At 45.3% G+C, this 21,522-nt stretch overlaps 1 protein-coding gene across 2 annotated transcripts in view; it reads left to right on the top strand.

The window, feature by feature from the left end:
* The window catches only part of EFR3A (EFR3 homolog A), a 174,112-nt gene that overhangs the window by 9,453 nt on the left and 143,137 nt on the right, over window positions 1-21,522 (top strand). For both annotated transcript variants that reach the window (XR_014444029.1, XM_083144867.1), the window contains exon 2: window positions 16,327-16,502. Coding sequence is in view for 1 of the 2 variants with exons in the window: in XM_083144867.1 (XP_083000993.1) it covers window positions 16,489-16,502 (14 nt within the window). In the remaining variant the exon portion in view is untranslated. The remainder of the gene's footprint in view (window positions 1-16,326; window positions 16,503-21,522) is intronic.

The raw sequence follows: 21,522 nt of genomic DNA, 5'->3' as shown, positions 1-21,522 counted from the left end.
AGCGCCAAGTTACTTATATGCGGTACGGTTCTAGAGAGTAAGGTTACTCTGTGTTGTAGCAAACAGTACAAGGCTATTATGTCACTTTACACCACTCGTTTCTAATACAGGTTGAGTATCCCTTATCCAAAATGGTCAGGACAAGCATTAGGTCGACACCGTTAGGTCGACATAGGGAAAGGTTCAAATGGGACATGGTCGACATGGATCTCGAACGACATGGATCTAGGTCAACATGGGTTTAGGTCAACAGGTCTATAGGTCGAAACAAGCATTAGGTCGACAGTCAAAATGTCGACATGGGGTTTTTCGCAGTTTTTTTTACCCGAATGTCGACACAGTCAACATGGACACAGTTTGAAGTGCACCGCATCTAGTTGCATCGCTCGCTTCGCTCGCAATGCTTCGGGCAACGGTGCCTCACTACGCTCGGCACACTATTTTATTTATATAGTGGATGGTAGGGCATGAAATACCGCCTGTCGGCACATGTCGGCTCAAAAAACAGTGAAAAACCCCATGTCGACCTTTTGACTGTCGACCTAGATACTGTTGACCTAATGCATGTGTCGACCTAATGACCTGTCGACCTAGACCCATGTCGACCTTGACCCATGTCAACCTAGAACCATGTCGACCTATCCCCATGTCGACCTAAAGGTTGTCAACCCAATGCTTGTCGACCAACATGCTGTAGACCTAATGACCGTATCCCTTTGAAACATACACTGTGTCAGTGTCTTCTCTGTATGCCCAAATCTTGCCACTTTACTAGGGATTCCTGCAGCGGGAAGCGGTCATCTATTAGAATGAACTTAGGTCTACAGTCATTAGGTCGACCCCACTAGGTCGACTGGCAGGAAGGTCGACCTGACTTAAGGTCGACATGGGCCAAGGTCGACATGACTTAAGGTCGAATTTGCATAAAGGTCGACATGAGGAAGGTCGACTGGTCATACGGTCGACATGGGGTTTTTCACTGTTTTTTTGAGCCGACATGTGCCGACAGGCGGTATTTCATGCCCTACCATCCACTAGGGCGTGGAGGAGGTTATTAAAGCTGTGGCGAGCGAAGCGAGCCACCGTGCCCGAAGCATTGCGAGCGAAGCGAGCGATGCGAGGGTCCGATTCTCATTGCCAACTGTGTCCATGTCGACTGTGTCGACATTCGGATAAAAAACAGTGAAAAACCCATGTCGACCTTATGACCAGTCGACATTCCTCATGTCGACCTTTATGTAAATTCGACCTTAAGTCATGTCGACCTTTGCCCATGTCGACCTTAAGTCAGGTCGACCTTCCTGCCAGTCGACCTAGTGGGGTCAACCTAATGACTGTAGACCTAAGTTCATTCTGACAGATGTACCGATTCCATTTAAAGTGGCCCTGGGAAAATTCCAGAAAGTGGACCACTTGCACGTCAGCATCGCCAGCCTGTCACCTTCTACATGTGCGCTGGCCCCCTGGTAATCTTCCCTTTGACTTCTACAGCCAGGTACCCCTGCACACCGCTCACATTGCATCCATAGACTGTCCTTGCCTCTCTGCCCATGCTGCAGGGGAATCGGTACATCTGTCAGAATGAACTTAGTGGTCCACTTTCTGGAATTTTCCCAGGGCCACTTTAAATGACCAATCCGCCCATGTCAGTGTGGGCTCATGCCGGGTATACAGTTCACGAGATAGGAAGTTACAAACGCTTCGGATGAAAAAACACTCCATTATTATAATCAGCCATTTAGAACTTATATTTTGTTTAGAAACATTTAGGGCAGGGTTGCCAATCCTCCCGCAATAGCTGGGAGGATCCCGAAAATCAGGCCACCCTCCCGGATTCCGGCGGTCCTCTCCCCCCCCTAATGTACCTGGTGGCGGAAGCTTTTCGGTGCACGTATTTAGCCCCGCCCCCTCATCGGAGACCCGCATTGAAGTATTTGCATTACTGGGGGAGGGGACTGATGATGTCTCCATCAGGCCCCACCCCCAGAAATTATGTTGACAGTCTCCTCTCTGGGGTTATCCCGGAGAGGAGATTGTAAAAGTCGGCAACCCTGATTTACCGGTATCCAGCTGAGGTCCCTGCGGAGCCCAATTTGGATTACTTTGGGTATTTGCACTCCCGATCCCCACAGTATGAAAAAATACACTCAGGGTTTTCTTCTTTTAAAAAAAAACAAAAAACCCTTAAGCCTACAAAATAAAGTCAGATATTTACCTTATGGTTTGCCACAGCTCCTGGTCATCTCCCGTCCATTTTTTTCACTGCAGAGGAGCATTCTGGGAGGGGAGATTACTACTGAAAGATGTAGTTTACAGGTATCGGTTATTGGCTTGACCCATCTTAGGTCAAAATGTATTGGGTCGACCACTAAAAGTCGATAGGGCTTAGGCCGACAGTGTTGGAAGGTTGACAATAGGAAGATCGACAGTTAAATGTCAACTTGAGTTTTAAAAAAAAAAAATTGTCCCAATGGTCAACATAATCGTAAATGGAGACCGTCAAAGTGTACTGCGTCTTTCGGTGACTCTGACTCTGTATGCTTGACCTTCAGGGGGTCTTCAAGCTTATGGAGTGCTGAACTGCACGCCCTTCCCACTGACTGCTAAGATCCAGTGGGGGAAAGTTACTAAGAAATACGGAAAAATATACAACTCGTAAATAGGGCAAATATACTAATCCGAATTTACGGGATTCGTATTCTCCGGTGGCGTAGGTGGCCGTATATTTTCGCATTTGTATTTGGCGGCCGTATATATGGCTGCCAAATACGAATCGGCAAATACGAATTGTCAGCCAGCGCGGATGAGTCAGATCCGTGCGGGCTTCACTGTGTAAATAAATAATAGTTGAAAAAAATTATGTGGGGGACCCCCCACCCCGGCCGTAACCAGCCCCGGGCTCAAAGAGAAGTTCAGAGCTAAAAAAAAAAGGGGAACCCTGCAGTTTCTAAAACCAGCACCAGGCTCAAGGGCTGGTCCTGGTTCTCAAAATACAGGGGGGGACAAAATGAGTAGGGATACCCTGTATTTTGAGAACCAGCACTGTGCCTATCCCCGATGTTTGGGGTTTGTGCATGCATGTTTATGAGCACGTGCAAACCCCGGGTTCCAACGGTTTTGGCAAGTTTCACATTTGTCAAGCCGTTCGCTCCAGAGGGGATGGGAGCAGGGGAACACCCAACATTTTATGGGCATCCCCACAAAAACGCTGGGCATTCCCCGAGTAACGCATGCGTGGAGTTGTCTGCTCGGGCGGGCGGCTGATGTCACGTGATGTTAGCGACCGCCCCGTATTTCGCGATCAGCGTCGAAAATAAAAGTCAGTTCAGACCCAAAGGGGAGTAAGATCACTCAATGGTCGGTAACCATCGTAGCGAGGGAATGCGGGCAGCGAGGTCGGTGGTGCTGGTGGGGGATGGGTGGTGTTGACCTTTTCCCTAGGCTCCGAGTGTACGTAGCATAGTAAACAGGTCTGAATCATGCCCAAAGTCTCCTCACCCTGGGTGCTCCTCCACCTATCAACACGTTTCTGGCACCAATTGTGCCCTTTTTCGAGGTATAATAATAATAATAATAATAATAATAATAATAATAAAAATAATAATGGTGAATTGAATTGCCTAAAATAGAACTCACCCAATGTAGGGTGAAATAATTTGGTAATTTATTTCAATTCTGTTGACATATTATCTATTCTGGAGGCTTACCGTGATACAAAACATGTATTCCCCATGGAACCGCTACAGTGTCGGCCTATAAATCCATAGGCAGTTTAAAAATAACCTAAAATGCAAAGATGTCTGACCTAGTATAAGATGAACAAAAAACCTAGAACACTATTCAGCTCCTTTCAAATCAATATTAAACCGGCATCCAATTTTCTAATTGTCTCTAGCGTCCAAGAGAAGTGACTGACCCTAACGGTGAGTCAAACTAAAGCAATAATGTTACATAGAAGTTAAGGCTGAAAAAAAGACTTGCGTTCATCTAGTTCAACCTTGGTTTATTAGCTTAACCCTTGTTTTATGTAGGGAAATACTGATATTTTATTTTAAAGACAGATTGTTATTGTTATCTGTACCCGTGGATGTTTTTACCTAATACATTTTTGTCCAACCTTATTTTAAACGTATTTAATGTGTCGGCCGACAGCACCTCACCAGGAAGGGAGTTCCATAGTTTGGTTGCCCTGAAAAAAATGTTCCTTCTGAGGGAACAATTTTTTTTCTCTTCTAATCTAAACTCGTGCCCACGTGTCCTAGAGTCCTTCCTTGTAGTAAAAAGGGTGCTTGACAGTTCCTTATATTGGCCCCTGATATATTTGTACATGTTGAGCATGTCCCCTCTCAAACGTCTATTCTCTAGTGTATACAATCCCAATTTGTTCAGTCTGTCTTCGTAGCTATAATTCTCCATTCCCCTAATAAGCTTTGTTGCTCTTCTTTGGATTTTTTCCAGTTCTATGATGCCCTTTTTATAGTACGGGGCCCTGAATTGTACTCCATATTCAAGATGAGGTCTAACCAATGCTTTGTACAGTGGCATAATTACTTTTGAGTCCCTAGTTTCCATACCCCTTTTTATACATGCTAGTATTCTGTTGGCCTTGTTTGTTGCTATATGACATTGAGCACTACACCCCAGTTTGTTATCTATTTGGACTCCTAGATCCTTTTCAAGTTCTGAATTACCCAATGCCTCCCCGTTTAGGTTATAACTAGCATGCTGGTTATGTCTCCGAACGTGCATAACCTTGCATTTATCCACATAGAACCTCATTTTCCATTTGTTTGCCCACTCATCTAGTTTATTAAGATCGTTCTGAAGCTTACTACTGGTATCATATTTGATACTATGCCATTCTCAACCACTCTTTGTTTTCTATTACACAGCCCGTTCCCTACCCATCTGCAGATATTTGTCCCTAATCCCAATTCCTCCATTTTGTTTATCAACCTCTTGTGCGGCACTGTATCAGAGGCCTAAGCAAAATCTAAGAAGACCACATCTACAGCATTTCCACTATCAAGATTCTTGCTGACATCCTCATAGAATCCTAGTAAATTTGTTTGGCATGAACGATTTTTCACAAACCCATGTTGGTTGATATTAATTAAACTATGAAGATCTAAATATTCCTGGATTCCATCCCTTAAAAAAACCTCAAATAATTTACCCACTATTGATGTTAAGCTTACAGGCCTGCAATTAGCTGGGTCGTCCCTTTTTCCTTTTTTGAATAATGGCACTACCTCAGCTAATCTCCAGGCTTTTTGTAGTGTATCCAAATTTGGGTGACTCGAGAGTCCTTTTGGTTTGCCTTATAATTTCAAGGGCTCAAGCCTCCCTCTAGGACGATTTCCTCCTTCAGTGGATTTTTAGGAACAAAGCAGAAATTCCATAGAAAATGGATCCAGATATTTGGAGTGGCGTTGGTGGGAGATGGACAGGTCACTTAGTAGACTGGATGGTGTCAGCAAGGAAAATGATGATAAACAGCTCAACGCGTTTCCCCGGATAATATAACGCCGGCTTCCTCAGGAGCAAGTGTCAGTCTGTGAGCTCAGTGCTCATATTTATACCAGAGTGCTTAATTGCTCAAATGATTCACCTGCGAGTTAATTAACTGCTAAAATACTTAAAAGTTTGAGAACCGTCTTATAAAGGTATTGCATATAAACATAAATTCTATAGGAGGCAGTCCTTAGTATAACATAATCATTTTACACAAAATACAAATGTTTTTAGACATAAAGAAACGTTTTGGTTTATGTTAAAGGTCACGTGACCCGGAAGTGCTAAATCGAAAACTAGAAATTAGAAAATATATACCTGAAATGAAGAAAGTAACAATGATGTCCTCCACTAAGATCCTGGGCGCCGCGGGGACCCCGTCATAGGCCTCCGATTGCCGTTATTGGAGATGTAGACGGTGCGTACCCCATTGTCGCATCAGGAAGTGTTAGCCGCGTTGCTGGTCTGGTAGTTCTCCCTATAGTTCTGATCTATCTACTTCGGTGTGGTTGCAATCTCCCATATATAGGGAGAACTACCAGACCCCTTCGTACAAGATTTATGGAACATCGCAGAAATATAATAAAAGGTTTTCTGAAACATAGTGTTTCTAGACACTACAAATCCTGTCATCAGTCTGATCCTAAATGTTTGTCTATTATAGGTTTAGAACGTATATCATATACACCCCGAGGTGGTGATAGATACAATATATTATGTAAAAGATAGGTATTTTGGACCCCCAAATATAATTTATTACATCCTGATGGTTTAAATGAAACAATTGAATTGAATGCAGTAATATAAATATTGTAAATATTGTACCATTCTCTCATCATTTCCGCTTAGAAACATTATTGACCCATATATGAATTATTGATATTCCTCTGATAATCATGTCAACCTTTATTTGTGCCATACTTTTTTCCTTTCTGTTTTGCCAAAATGCTAAATGTATATCCCAAATTTCTCCCCCACTTTGGGTTTCTCTATGAGAGACCAAGGCCCTTATTCTGGTCGGTGCGGATATATCCGCGTGCGTTCGGCCCGCCGATGTTTTGTGTCTGCGCATGTGCAGAGGCGTCTCTGCGCATGTGCGAGCGGGGCGTACGGCCAAATCCCGCATGATATGTGAACACTCCGAACAGGGGGTGGAGAGGGGCGTGAAGGGCTATTTGGGCTCATTACCATATGCATACGCCCCGCGTTTTATGGGCGTTCCCATGCAAACGCTGGGCGTACGTATGGTAATGCGGCTGTGACGCACGTGTAGGGGGCGGACATATGACATCGCCAGATGTCAGCTGCCCGCCCAGATCCCTGCTTTTGCATGGAAAAATGTCCGTGTGGTCTGAGGTTGCGGGAGCTGGTGGAGCACTCGGTCCTGCATCGAATGATGATGGGGGAGGTTCCCTTAGATGGAGGAGGCGTATTCCGTGAAAAATACACGTGCGGTCTGTTCGGCCAGCTTCTTACCGCGTACGGACGGAGTTGGCGATCCGTATGGAAGGCGGGGTTTCGCACGCACGGTCCTGGCCGCATATTCGGATCCGGCCGCACCGATCAGAATAAGGGCCCATATGCCGGGCGTTGCTTGGCAACGCAGGGACGCTTCCCCCACTGTGCGTATACCCAGAAGCTGTCACAGGACAGAGCGTGTCACACTCATCAGCTTCCGGGCGGTGCGCGCATGGGGGGACGTCTCCTCAGATGCTGGATGCGGGCCTGGTCGCGTGGTAACACGTGACCAGGTGCCGTTTCCTAGCAACGCGGCATAACACTTCCTGATGTGCCGATGGGGTGCGCACCGTCTACACCTTCGATGCCGGCAATCGGGGTCCCCGCGGCACTCGGGATCTTAGTGGAGGAGGTGAATCATTTGAGCAGTTAAGCACTCTGGTATAAATATGAGCACTGAGCTCACAGACTGACACTTGCTCCTGAGGAAGCCTGCGTTATATTATCCAGGGAAACGCGTTGAGCTGTTAATCATCATTTTCCTTGCTGACACTATCCAGTCCACTAAGTGACCTGTCCATCTCCCACCGACGCCACTCCAAATATCTGGATCCATCTTCTATGGGATATCTGCTTTGTTCCTAAAAATCCAGCGAAGGAGGAAATCGTTCGAGTGGGAGGCTTGAGCCCTTGAAATTATAGGGCAAACCAAAAGGACTCTCGAGTCACCCGAATTTGGATACACTATCTACCAGGATGGTAATATGATCATATTGTCAGCTTTATATTCATTGGAAATTTCAACAGATAATTATCCCTGTGATATAACTTTTAATATACATTGACTTTTTGTTCTATGATTCACCTCTAACAGATTCATATTCATTTAGTCATTTTATTGTGTTTTTTTATTGATAACAAATTTGTATAATTTTTTGAGAACCGTCTTGCTCTATTATTGGATCAGCCAGCGCTGGCACACCTCTTGTAATCTGTCTGTCTCCCCTTCCTACTAGATTGTAAGCTCCTCCGAGCAGGGCCCTCTTCCCTCCTGTTGTCAAAGCCCTCTTCTCTTCACATGTCACTCACAGCTGTCTCATACTCAAACACTCAGTGACCATCTTCGTCCGCATACCCATCTCCATCATTGGCCTCAAGCCTCTAGTTGTATGTTGATTGAGTCCTCACTACTTATAGTTAAGCTGTAATGTGTATTGATCTGTGGCGCTCTTTATTTGTACTGTATTTTTGTTATTTATTCAATGTTATGCCAAGTTTTGTCTCCCTGTACTGTTCCTTTGTACGGCGCTGCGAAAAACTTGCGGCGCCTTATAGATAAAATTATAATAATAATAATAATAATAATAACAACAGCTATATGGAGAAGCGTTTAATTATACCTGAAGATTCCTCCCCCCACCTTTGGGATTTTGACCACTTCCCTGCTGGACAGTAATGAATGTCCCTAAATAATTGATCCTCTTACGTGAAGGATTGGTCCACTGCTTTGAAAATGATTTGTACAAATTCCTTACCCAGTGGAATGCAACAGCCAAGAGATCTGTACTGGAGAGGGGAGGAGCACCTTTGTCCGGCTCTGGACCATGTTGATCCAACCCCCAATCTGATTTATGAGGGGACCTTAACTTAAGAGAACTCTACAGATGGTCACTCTGAGGGAACCCAGAATCAATCTCATAGCATCCTCCATTTGGGTTACTAACAGTTCACCAGTACAGAAGAAACACATTGATAACATGCATAATAATAACAAGAGACAGGATTTATTCGATCCATCACGTGATCGGATCGTAACAGTGCAGCTTTCTATTCCCAGTCCTGGTCCACATGGATAATAAATGATGTCAAAGTTGGAAAAAGTAAAAAAAAAACTGGTGTCAACCATATGTGTGTTGACTAATGTCATGTCGACCGTGTTAAACCTGTTGGTCTGTTGACCTGTCAACCTTTAACCTTATACATTTTACCTGTCAACATTTTGCATGTCGACTAATTAGGGTCAACCTGCTAACTGATCTTTTTAGCATGATCTATAAACAAGATACCGTACATACCAGCATATATACGGAATCCGGCTGATGCCAGAAGGACTGATTGCCTGATGGCCAGTCCAAAAGCCTGGCTGAGCAGCTGTAGAGACAGGGGATGGCAAGAAGCTCCACCTCCTGGAACTCTGCTTGGATGCCCAGCATACAGAGAAATGGACCAGTGGGCTCAGGGCACACCCCCATGACCACTGCCACATGAGCTAAGGACAAGCCTAATACCAGTGCTGTCATGGACGATGATAGAAGTATCTCTGAATAGCCATAATGGAGTAGTGCTCATTAACTTCAACAAGCAAATGTGTTTGCTAATCATGTTAGAAGACTTTGGATGATTAGAAAACCCTTGAAAGCCCATGTGCAACTATATTAGCACAGCTGAAAATGGGTTTTTAAAGAAGCTAAAAAAACTGGCCTTCCTTTGAGCTAATTGAGTATCTGGAGCATCACATTTGTGGGTTCGATTATACTTTCAAAATGGCCAGAAAAAGTAAACTTTCATGTGAAACTCAACAGTCTATTCTTGTTCTCTCCAAGGAAGGCTATTCCATGCGAGAAATTGCTAAGACACTGGACATTTCCTACAATGGTGTGTACTACTCCCTTCAGAGAACATCACAAACAGGCTCTAACCAGAGTAGAAAGATAAGTAAGAGGTCCCTGGTGCACATCTAAGCAAGAAGACAAGTACATTAGAGTCTCTAGTTTAAGAAATAGATGCCCCACAGGTCCTCAACTGGCAGCTTCAATAAATGGCACCTGCAAAATGCCAGTGTCAACGTCTACAGTGACATTGAATTCTGCTTGTCGATAAACTAGTGAGCAGGCAGAAAATGGGCCAGGGTCCTGACTGTCGGGACGTACTGACAGTTGGGACCTAGGATTGAATAACCCCCTATTTTAGCAAGAGTTGCTGTTGGCATTTTGTAAAATAAAAGGTAAAGAAATGGAACAATGTTGTATTCACAAAAGGAAGTTTGGTTATCATCCTAATACATGTAAGTTTCCTCCTTATATATAATAATCATATAACTAATATAACAGTTCATTGTGTACCTACTACCTTTTTGATATGCATCAGAGTAATCGCACACAACATCACTAAAATGATGAAAGCCTGGGGGGACACACATTGTGCAAATTGCTTTAAATTCAAACTCACAGCCTTGCAAGCTGCAAACTCACAAATGAATAATTAGCTTATGGTGATGAGTAAAAAAATTAATCATTTTTCTCATTAGAGTTACTTTTTTACAGCGGGGTTCTTTTTTTATTGCAAATGAGAAAAAGCACAGAACACATTCCTTGCGTACATCAGGTGTTGCTGGGTTTCCGTGGAACCTTAGGTGGGTTACAGAGGTTAAGCATTTGTGCTCTTGCGTTCGGTAGACTGATGCAGCGTATTATCTTGTTCTGTCATCCGCTGTGCCTGATTACTGCTGCATATTCATTCTTGCAAAAAAAAAAAAATATTTCAAAAATGTGCTTTCACAAAAGCTAATATTTAAAGCCACTGTGGCATAAAATAAAAAAAAAGCAAAACCAGACAGAACTTTTACATTCTGAACTTTTTCCCCATAAAACCATATGGGCTCCTTTTGAGTCAGGAGAGCACTCCTTGATTGGATAGTGGTTCCCCAAGTGACATACAGTATGTCACATGGAGGCTTGCCATTTTGGAAACTGAATCCATATGTTTGTGATTCTCTGAGTTTTATTTTTAACCCCTAGGATGCCTACATGGGCTGAAGAGGACCGATCTATACAGGAAATAGGTGAGTATTTATATACAGTATATATATATATTTTTTACAAGTTACATATGGATTACTATTGGGCAAGGGGAACAAAGGGCTATGGAGGATGTAGGAAAGTAGAGTCTTATTGGCTTCAACAACATGGCCCATGGCCATTCGGTTTATATGAGCCAGCAGCCTGGTGCAGCACGGAACCCTGAGTCATGGATGTGACTAGGCGCCCCAGGCTTGCATGCATCGCCGCATCAGAGCCATGATAAGCGTGGCTACTGAACATCTGGAGGAAAACATGGTGGAATTGTCTTGGGTGGAGTAGTGATCATGTATGGAGGACAAGGTAGAAGTTAAGGTGAATGATGGGTTTAAGAAATAACATGAATAGCTGGAAACATTTCTCTCTTATTATTTATTTATTAACAGTTTCTTATATAGCGCACACATATTCCGCAGCACTGTACAGAGAATATTTGAACATTCACAGCTTACAATCTATATTCCCTACTACATGTACACACAGACACAGACATTCTAGGGTTAATTTTGTTGGATGCCAATTGACCTACCAATATATTTTTGGATTGTGGGAGGAAACCGGAGTACCCGGGGTAAACCCACGCAAACACGGGGAGAATATACAAACTCCGCGCAGTTAGGGCAATGAACTCAGCACCGTGAGGCAGTAATGCTAACCATTACACCATCCATGATGTATTTTCTTCTTTGCAACCTTTATTGTTGCTTTTGTGTATATTTTCCCTACAAAGCTGTTTCAACTGACTACAGTACCAAGTAATGCATCGCAGGTAATGCTTCAACTTCCAGACACTGCGGTACATTTGCCCTGTCCGAGCTACAGTACCTCTACAGCAGTGCTTCACAGATCCAGTCTTCGGGACACACTAACAGATCATGTTTTCTCTATCTCCTTGCTCAAGCTCAGTGGGCTCATCACTGATTGACACGTTTTATGAGCTTCACAGGTGGTTCTAAATATTTCACTTGTGGTCCTGAGAGGAGACCTCGAAAACATGTCAATTTGTCCCTAGGGCTGCATTTGAGGAGCACTGCACCATAGCACCATCTTCTCTGTTCGTAACTTTACAACTTTGCTCACATCCCAGATTACAATGGGGTGGCCAAATTCTTCCTCCAGATCTACCACCAGTCCATGTATCTCAGGCAACCTGTGGATCTATAGTAGGAATGAATGCATCAGGTTTGAAAATGTGACAGTTAGTAATGACTACAGCTGTGCACAACCTAGGGAGTCTTGGAAATGTGACAGTTAGTAATGACTACACCTGTGCACAAGCTAGGTAATTTGGAAAACGTGGAATGTTGGTAGATCTTGAGGACCGTTTTGTCCACCCCTGATCTAGAGGGATGTCTGCTCTTTCCAACCTCCTCTTATCTCTTCCCTACAGTACCTCCATTTCCACCTTCTCCCACTACTGAGGACAAACTCAGTGTCCTCCTATCATCATCTCCCTCTCCTGATCCCATTTTCATCTTTGCTCCCATTCACCTAAAACATGCTCCATCCTTGCCCATCTCTTCAGCCTTTCCCCCTCTTTCAGCCCTATAGTATATAAACTTGTTTTACGCATCTGTAACAAAGTCTCACTTGACTATAAGTCTTTCTGTAAGTATATCTATCTTGTACTTTGTGTCTCCAAGTTCCATGAGAGAATTATCTATCTCCCAATCACTTCATGCCTTTCTTGGTCCACTTAAGTCCACTTTCCATTTCCTCAACTCCTCAGCACCAATCTCACTAAGGTCCAGTGGTGGCTCTTAAGGAGGGGCTGCAGAACAGTTTAAAATTTAAATAGCGGAGCCACACCCACTGCCAGTGAGTCAGATTGTAATAGCAGTTGGTGGCAGTTGCTGGGCCTCCCCTGTTTGAATTTTGAACTGTGTTGCAGCCCAACTTCTGGAGCCTCCCCTGCTAAGGTCACTGTATTCTTACCACCATCGCCTGAGGTTGCTTCTTAGTTATAGTCCTCAGATCATTCGATTTCTCAATTCTATTGTTCTCTGTGGGTCTAACCTCTAATAGTCCCCTTTTACCTTAGGGGTAGAAGGGGAACTATTTACAGGGCCGGTGCAAGATGGGGGTGTGGGGGTCTGAGGGGTACCTGCGGCGCTGTCTGCAAAGCAGTCAGAGAATTCCCTGTGGCGCTATGTATTAAGCTGGCGGGGTCCCTGCAGTGACATGGAAATAAAAAGCGTTATCCGCCGGGCGGCGGCGCGGGAAGCGCTTCTGATTTTGAAAACACTGGCCGCACGCTGATGGTTGGCGGGTATCTAATGATTTCTCTCCCCTTCAGCAGCATGCGAGGGGATGTGTTCTCTTACACATCGCCTTGCATGCTAGCGATGGGATGCGGGCTGCGCTGGCATCACGGGGGAGTGTTCGTCAGGGCGGCATTTGCACGCTCTCATTAGAGCGGTTCCTGGCGATAGAATCGCCATGTGCTGTCTCCCGCCCCTTCCTCCAGAGTCCGACAGAATAGGGCGCGCACGCACTCTATTCTTTTGAAAGCCCTGCAGCAGGCTGTCCATCTCTCCAGCTTGCTGCGCTACCTGAAGTAGAGACGGGCAGGGAAGTACCCGGTCCCCGCTCCCTGCCGCCTTGCACAGTGAGCCACTCACGCATCCCCATCTACCGGCCATGCCCCCCCTCCCCCCACCAGCCTCCGCCACCACCCACGGCCTGGCTGAAGCTGGCTCCATCTGTATACATTCTTTCATTTTTAAGTGCTCACAAGGCTACATAGGTAACAATACGCATTTCCTTGTGGCCTTTACTGTATAATGTATATACACTATAATGTATATACACTACAGCAAATACTCAAATTGATTTATTTATTCCTCATAACCTAATTTCATGACCTGCGTACGATATCTCCCAATACAATGTCATATTGGTCCCATTTGCAGAATGACTCCCATTAGCTCGTTGAAGGCTCCACGTTACTTAGAAGTAATCCGCTTTTAAATAAACGCACTTAACCTACGGATAATAAGTCCGGCTTAGATGCCTGGCTGAACTAATGGATATGTGATCTGATTTAATGACTTAAGCTCACCCAATGGGACTTCATCATTGCCGTGGGTATTCCGCGGAGTCCCAGAGCAGACACATTGAGTGCACCGAAACACAATTTGCTGTTTAATGTGTTCGTTAATACAATTATCAAAGCAGTCAAATCGATATAATGGTTCCTGGGAACGTCTGGTTATAAAATGATTTCAATTTATTCAATGAAAAAAATAATCTTATACGGCTAATCTGATGGACCTATAAAGTAATACTGGGAAGTTTGAGCGGAGTATCTAGCAGTTAAAATATATTTGTATACATTATTATTGGGACTTGTTACCATGGTTTTTGACGGCCAAATGGGCCTGGGGCATAAAATGTTCAAGGGTCTATTGTGTGAAGTGGAAGGGATGTGACTAGTGCTGTGTGGGTGTGGTCAGAGCCGAGTGGGCATGGCCCGTGTAGTGTGGGTGTGGCTGTTACCTTTTGGGGAGGGCCGGTGCTGAGTGGGTGTGGCTAATACCATGTGTGTTCCATCTGACCCATTTTCTTTCTGTTCCTGCTTACCGCAGTTTGCATGCTGGAAGGAATAACGGTAGCTGCTGGTACTTTGTCTTGCAAATTCTAGATTTGGTTTCTTTTTTTTTTTAAAGAAATAATGGGGCAGAATGATGTATTAAGCCTTGAGAAGAGATAAAGTGGAGATTTGAAAATGACAGTTGGGAGTTGATTGGCTGGTGCTTTATCTCCTTCCTCTTTATCTCCACTTTATCTCCACTTTATCTCTTCACCAGGCTTAATACATCTGCCCCAAAGGGCCTTAATTAGAACTCTGTCTGCACCTGTTACATCTGCCCCACCTGCAGTGCAGCATGGTTTTGCCCATTTTGAGAACAAGTTTGTCCTGCGATCAAGTCTGAATTAGGCCCTATGAGGGAGATGTATCAAACTTTGGAGAGATAGAGTGGAGAGAGCTACAGTGCCAACTAATCAGTGTATAGCTGTAATATTACAGACTTTGTTTGAAAAATGATAGGAGCTGATTTGGTTGGAGGCTGGAGCATTATCTCTCTCCACGGGTTGGCTATGAAATCTCAGCAATGAGAATCGTGGCAGCCAGTGAGCATCCTGAAAGTCAAAATTCCAACCAATCCCAAGTATTTAAAGCCTACCACTAACCCTAATGCACCCATCCTGCAGCCTGACTCTAACACATCTATCCCGCTGCCTAACCCTAACCGCCCCGTCCCGCAGCCTAACTCTAACCAACTCATCCTGCAACCAAACCCTACCCATCCCCTCCCACAGTCGAACCCTAACCGTCCCCTCCCACAGTCGAACCCTAACCGTCCCCTCCCACAGTCGAACCCTAACCGCCCCCTCCCGCAGCCTAACTCTAACCAACTTATCCTGCAACCAAACTCTACCCATCCCCTCCCACAGTCGAACCCTAACCGTCCCCTCCCACAGTCGAACCCTAACCCACCCAACCCACAGCCTGACCCTAACCCACCCATCCTGCAGTCTAACCATAACCCACCCATTCCACAGTCTAACTCTAACCACTCTAAACGTCCCCTCCTGCAGTCTAACCCTAACTGCTCCCATCCCGCAGCTTTACCCTAATCTTTGCCTCCCACAGTCTAATGCTAACCGTCCCCTCCCGCAGTCTAACCCTAATCCTCCCCTCCCGCAGTCTAACCCTAACCATCCCCTCCTGTAGTCTAACCCTAACCATCCTCTTCCGCAGTCTAACCATAACCGTCTCCTCCCGCAGTCTAACAATAACCCACTCATCCAGCAGTCTAACCCTAACTTTCCCCTCCTGCAGTCTAAGCCTAAACCAACCTTCCCGCAGTCTAACCCTAACCGACCCCTCCTGCAGTCTAACCCTAACCCTCCCATCCTGCAGTCTAACCCTAAGCCACCCATCCTGCAGTCTAACCCTAACCCACCCATCCTGCAGTCTAACCCTAACCAACCCATCCCGCAGCCTAACCCTAACATCTCCTACCACAGCCTAACCCTAACCCACCCCTCCCGCACCATAACCCACCCATCCCGCAGCCTAACTGTAACCCACCCATCCCGCAGCCTAACTCTAATCCACATATCCAACAGCCTAACTCAAACCTCTCCTCCTGTGGCTTAACCCTAACTACCCACAGCCTAACCCTAAACCCCCTATTCCCCCACAGTCTGTATTCTGAGGGTGGAAGCCCAATGCCCAGGCAACCAGTGCACACGTACATTACTTATACGCCTGTCTTTGTCAGTGGTAGTCAGCCCGCAACAAAGTGGAACACTCTGGAATACTGAACCTGGGGGTGGGAGGATAAAGTAAGTCAGTGAAGGTAAATAGCGGAGACAGAATCTTTGGAGTCCCCGTGACGTTAAACAAATTGTGCTACCGATAAAAACAATCGATAATAAAAGGAGCCCGATATACTGAATACGTTCTACAGTCCGTTCTTTTTATTAGTATTTTCTAGATCACATTGTACAAAAACAAAGTGCAGACACTCGAGAGACCAATTCAAAAGGAATCTGACAGCCACTGAATGCCCGAGACGCGGTCCCTCAACCAAAAATATCAGCACTTATCCCCACGCCGGTGAATTACCATTGCTAAAAAAGAAAATCAATGGAGATGCGACAGTAAGTGTTGATTTATTTTCGTTCTGATAGAACATCAGAATTCTTGTATTGCAAAGGGGTTTTTGTGTTTGTCCAATTGCTAAGTGATGTTTTTCCTTCAAGAACATTGAGAAACATTGAGGAGATTATCTCCTATTCAAAAGCAGGAGACAATGGCAGCGATTCGAGAGGACTGAATGAACTGGAAGCAGACAAAGGCGGCACTGATATGCGTATTGCCGTCCCTGGCTGACTGCAGGAACCTAAAAGCCACAAAAAGCTGAAAAAACATTGATCCTGGGCTCACTAATATGTTGTCCGAAATGGAAAACAAGAGTAACAGCATCCTATCATTGTATACACAATCCAATCCCACAAGGGGGTTAATTCAGGTTGCGATAAAGCGATCCAACCTGCATTATGCCCGATGTTGGGGTCCTGTGATTTCTGCGGAGAAAGAGAACCCCTCTATCTATTAGATTGTAAGCTCCTCAGAGCAGGGCCCTCTTCCCTTCTGTTGTCAAACTCAAAGCCCACTTCTCTTCACATGTCACTCAAAGCTCTCCTATACTCAAACACTCAGGGCCTTATTCTAGTTCATTCTTTCTGACAAAATCCTTCTTAGATGGACAAAACCATGTGCACTGCAGGGGGGCAGATGTAAAATGTGCAGAGAGAATTAGATTTGGGTCAGTTATTTTGTTTCTGTGCAGGGTAAATACTGGCTGCTTTATTTTTACACTGCAATATAGATCCCACTTTGAAGTAAAACCCCACCCAAATCTAATTCTCTCTGCACAAGTAACATCTGCCCCACCTGCAGTGCACATGGTTTTGTCCATCTAAGAAGGAATTTGTCAGAAAGAGTGAACTAGAATAACCCCCAAAGTGACCATCTTCGTCCGCATACCCATCTCCATCATTGGCCACAAGCCTCTAGTTCATGGGTCTTCAAACTGCGGCCCGCCAGATGTTGTGAAACTACATGTCCCAGCATGCATTGCCACATTTTTCCCTATAAGAGCATGCCAAAACTGTCAGGGCATGCTGGGACATGTAGTTCCACAACATCTGGAGGGCCACAGTTTGAAGATCCATGCTCTAGTTGTATGTTGATTGGGTCCTCACTACTTATAGTTAAGCTGTAATGTGTATTGATCTGTGGCGCTCTTTATTTGTACTCTATTTTTGTTATTTATTCAATGTAATTCCGAGTTTTGTCTCCCTGTACTGTTCCTTTGTACGGCGCTGCGAAACACTTGTGGCGCCTTATAAATAAAATTATAATAATAATAATCATCCATTGGGCGGGATGCACTAACATCAGCAGCACCTCTTCGCCGCACATCGATAATAATCGCGCATGCCCTAACATATGCTATTATTATCGCAAAGGCCAGCTCTTGCTGTGAGCGGCGCTGGCATTTTTTAGCGGATATTTTGAGGATCTCTCACAGCGACATTGGCACCCAAAGGGTTAAACACCCTACGCCTCTACACCTGATGATATGCAGAATTCAAGTGCGATCCATCCAGTCTCCGCGAGTCTTACCCACAGGTGGTCTGCCGCTGATATGACACTAGAGGCATGTCAGGTTGTCCCAGAGACGGACAGTGATTCCTTCTCTTCTCCCAGGAAAGCACTTGAGAAATGACAATGTGACAAGCTTGACATTTAGTTTGTAACGAGCCAGAACTTCCTATTTAATGATGTCAACTGAAAACGCCTTTGTTACATATTCTGTATACTAACCCTCAACTGATCTGCTGTGGATTCAAATCAATGTCAACTTTTAATTGCTACTGTTCCCTGTTTATCGTGAACGTGGAACTTCTTCTTTGCTTGCCCCCCCCCCCCCATATTGTTTAAAAAATAAAGGTTTGTATGCACAGATTAAAGGGAACACAGCGATGAAGCCTGGCGCAGAGGACATAGTACGCCAATTGCATGTCCTGCGTGATTTAACTCTGTGGGGTAGAGATACCAAAGTGTTTTCGGACCATGGGTCAACCGTGTCTATGTTGACAATAACTAGGTCAACCACCATTGATCGACAGAGAGTAGGTCGACATGCTGTATGAATAGTTGACACACCCAAGGTCGACAGGGTCGGAGGTCGACACCTAAGGAACGCGTCAACCTCCTGACCCTGTCCACCTTGGGTGTGTCGACTATTGATATGTGTCAACCTACTCACCGTCAACCGAAAGTGGTCGACCTAGTGGTTGTAGACGGACACATGGTTGACCAAAAATGGTATTACAACCCCCCCCCCCCCCCCGTTCCCCCCCAAAAACATTGGATCTAGCACAGTCTATTACAGAAGCTGATTGGCTGCTTGGGCAACTACTTCCCTTTATATCTTTCCATGGCTTGATACATCTCCCCCTGTGTGTGCTCAGAAATAGGGATGGCCATCGTTGCCTTTGCCATCGATGCCACCGATGGTAGCTATCGATGGAGAAAGTGCAACTGGCCATCGATGGTGTATAAGTATGCAATGGATGACCATCGATATTTTCACATATCGATGGTCATCCATTTGCTTTGAATGATTGGCCTGTGGGACAATCAAAATACAGGGCGGGGCTTCACGGGTGTTGGGGCGGAGCTATGCTCAGTTTCCCGGCCCCTTGATGAAAAAATAATGAAAAAATGAAAAAATAAAAACAAAACTATTCAGTTAAGCTTGACATCGATGGTCGGAAACCATCTAGTTCTCCCCCCATCGATGTCAAAACTATTCGACATCGGCCATAAACCATCGATGATTTCTAATCATCGATGGTCGATGGCCATCCCTACTCAGAAAGTGAATACACGCATACAGTATGTATCTATGTAGTCCCCAGGGCCGGCTCTACCATTAGGCAGCTTTAGGCAGCTGCCTAGGGCGCCAGGATCTGGGGAGGCGCCACGAATTTGCTTATCAAAAATTAAGGTTGTCTATGAGGATCCTTGTTGTATTTAATGCAGGTGGAGGCTGTGGAACTTCTAAGACCACACCTCCGTACTTTCTTAGAGGCATACTTCCCTACTTTGCTGGCCCTCCTCCCTGCACTCTGTTGTAGGTGGCAAAGGGGACCTTCAGGGAAAGCAGGGAACTTGCCCACATTCCGTAGGGGCTGGGAGAACTATCCAATTTTTGGGGGCCTCCCTGGTTTTCTGGAATGTTAGACAAGTGTGCATTAAGGGGTTGGAAAGTGGGTATTGGTGGCAGTATATGGGGGGGGGGGGGGGGGGGGGGTAGGTTGAAGTTTTGTCTAGGGTGCTGAGAAGCCTTACACCGGCCCTGGTAGTCCCACATTTATCAAAGATACTATTATGTTTGTCTGTGTGATAGGAAAGAGAGCGCAAGCTCCACTGGGGCAGAGACTGATGTGAACGTGTGGCATACTGTAGAGGGGATAATCCAGAGGAAAGCCCTACCGTGGATGTGGCGCATACAGTATTCAAATTCCCAGCAGTCTCAAGAAGTGTCCTGATTTGACCTTGTCTGCGGCTCACCTAACCGTCAAGCACAGAATCATACCACCCAACATGACCCTCTCCAGGAGGGACAGAATTCTCTGTTTCTGGACTTCCATCTTAATTTATAATTGCCATCACCTGTTTTAAACAGGGTAATTGATAAGAAAGGTGTTTTAGCACAGGTGATGTTAATCCATAAATTAAGAGGAAACCCAGAAACAGAGCATTCTGTCCCTCCTGGAGAGGGTCATGTTGGGAGGTATGCAGAAAGACACAATGGGCCTCATTCAGAGGTGTCCGCTATTTGCATCGCTGCTGCTTTTTCCGGTGACATCATTCACATTTGTTCTATAATTCAAATAAAAAATGTTGTGTAAAAAAAAAATTGTATTTCCTATACAAGGTGACATTACAGGTCATTATGAGGAAGAAAAATGTTTGCTTGGCAATTTTCAAACCGATTTTGATCAATTCACTTGGCACTCCAAGGGTTAAAGCACAGTGAGCAGGTGCAAGGTACAGTGGCTGATCTGTCACCCCACTTTATATAAGATAAATGCTCCACTTCAACACGATGGCTTGTGTTATTTACAGATAATTGCATTTAAGACTCAATGGTGCTTTATATAAAAGGTAAAATTGCTTCTCTATAACTCAGAAATTACATTTTGCCATTGTTCTGCTCTCTGTGATCTGCTCAAATCAGTTACTACCGAGGTGGCTGGAGAGGTCTGTTACTAATAGGAACATTTATCTACTAATAACCTAAACCAGGGCTACTCAAACTCGGTCCTCAGGACCCCACACAGTCCACGTTTTCCAGGTCACCCGGCAGGTGCACAGGTGCACTCATTACTCAATGACACATGTTAAGATCACAGGTGGGGTTAATTATTTCACTTGTGATTCTGTGAGGAGACCTGCAAAACATGCACCGTGTGGGGCCCTGAGGACCGAGTTTGGGAACAAAATCCAAAGGCATACTTGCCTACCTGACCCTCTCCATGCGGGAGCAAATGCTCTGTTCCTGGACTTCCCTGGTAATGTATGATTGCCATCACCTGTGGTGAAACACCTTTACCTAGCTCCCCACAGGTGATGGCAATCATACATTACCAGGGGAGTCCAGGAACAGAGCATTTTCTCCCGCATGGAGAGGGTCAGGTAGGCCAGTATGTCCAAAGGTCCTCATGACTGTTCATGCTTTCCAGACCCTTACCAGAATGTCCAGATGATCTGAATGTCGACATGGACAAAACATCGACACTCAAAATGCCAGCATTTGCAATAATGACTGTTTGCAACGAGCAGTACCCAGGAAATTGCAGCCACCCTTAAGTCTAATGGCAGGAGCCGCCACTGCCTGTCACCCACCAGACCCATACCCATACCTCCCAACTGTCACGATTTCCGCGGGAACGTCCCGATATTCGGGGACGTTCCCGCGTCCCGCCCGGGGCCGCCATTGTCCCGCGGTGGGGGGGACAGTTGGGAGCCCCCCCAGCTTGCCGAGAATAGACGCTGTGCGCATGCGCACAGCATCTATTCAGCGCCGACGAGCAGCAAAAA

Source organism: Crinia signifera, chromosome 5 (assembly GCF_055691185.1).
Source record: "Crinia signifera chromosome 5, ASM5569118v1, whole genome shotgun sequence".
Classification (NCBI taxonomy): domain Eukaryota; kingdom Metazoa; phylum Chordata; class Amphibia; order Anura; family Myobatrachidae; genus Crinia; species Crinia signifera.
Note: the sequence above shows the minus strand (reverse complement) of the source record. Positions and strands in the feature narration are given on the sequence as shown.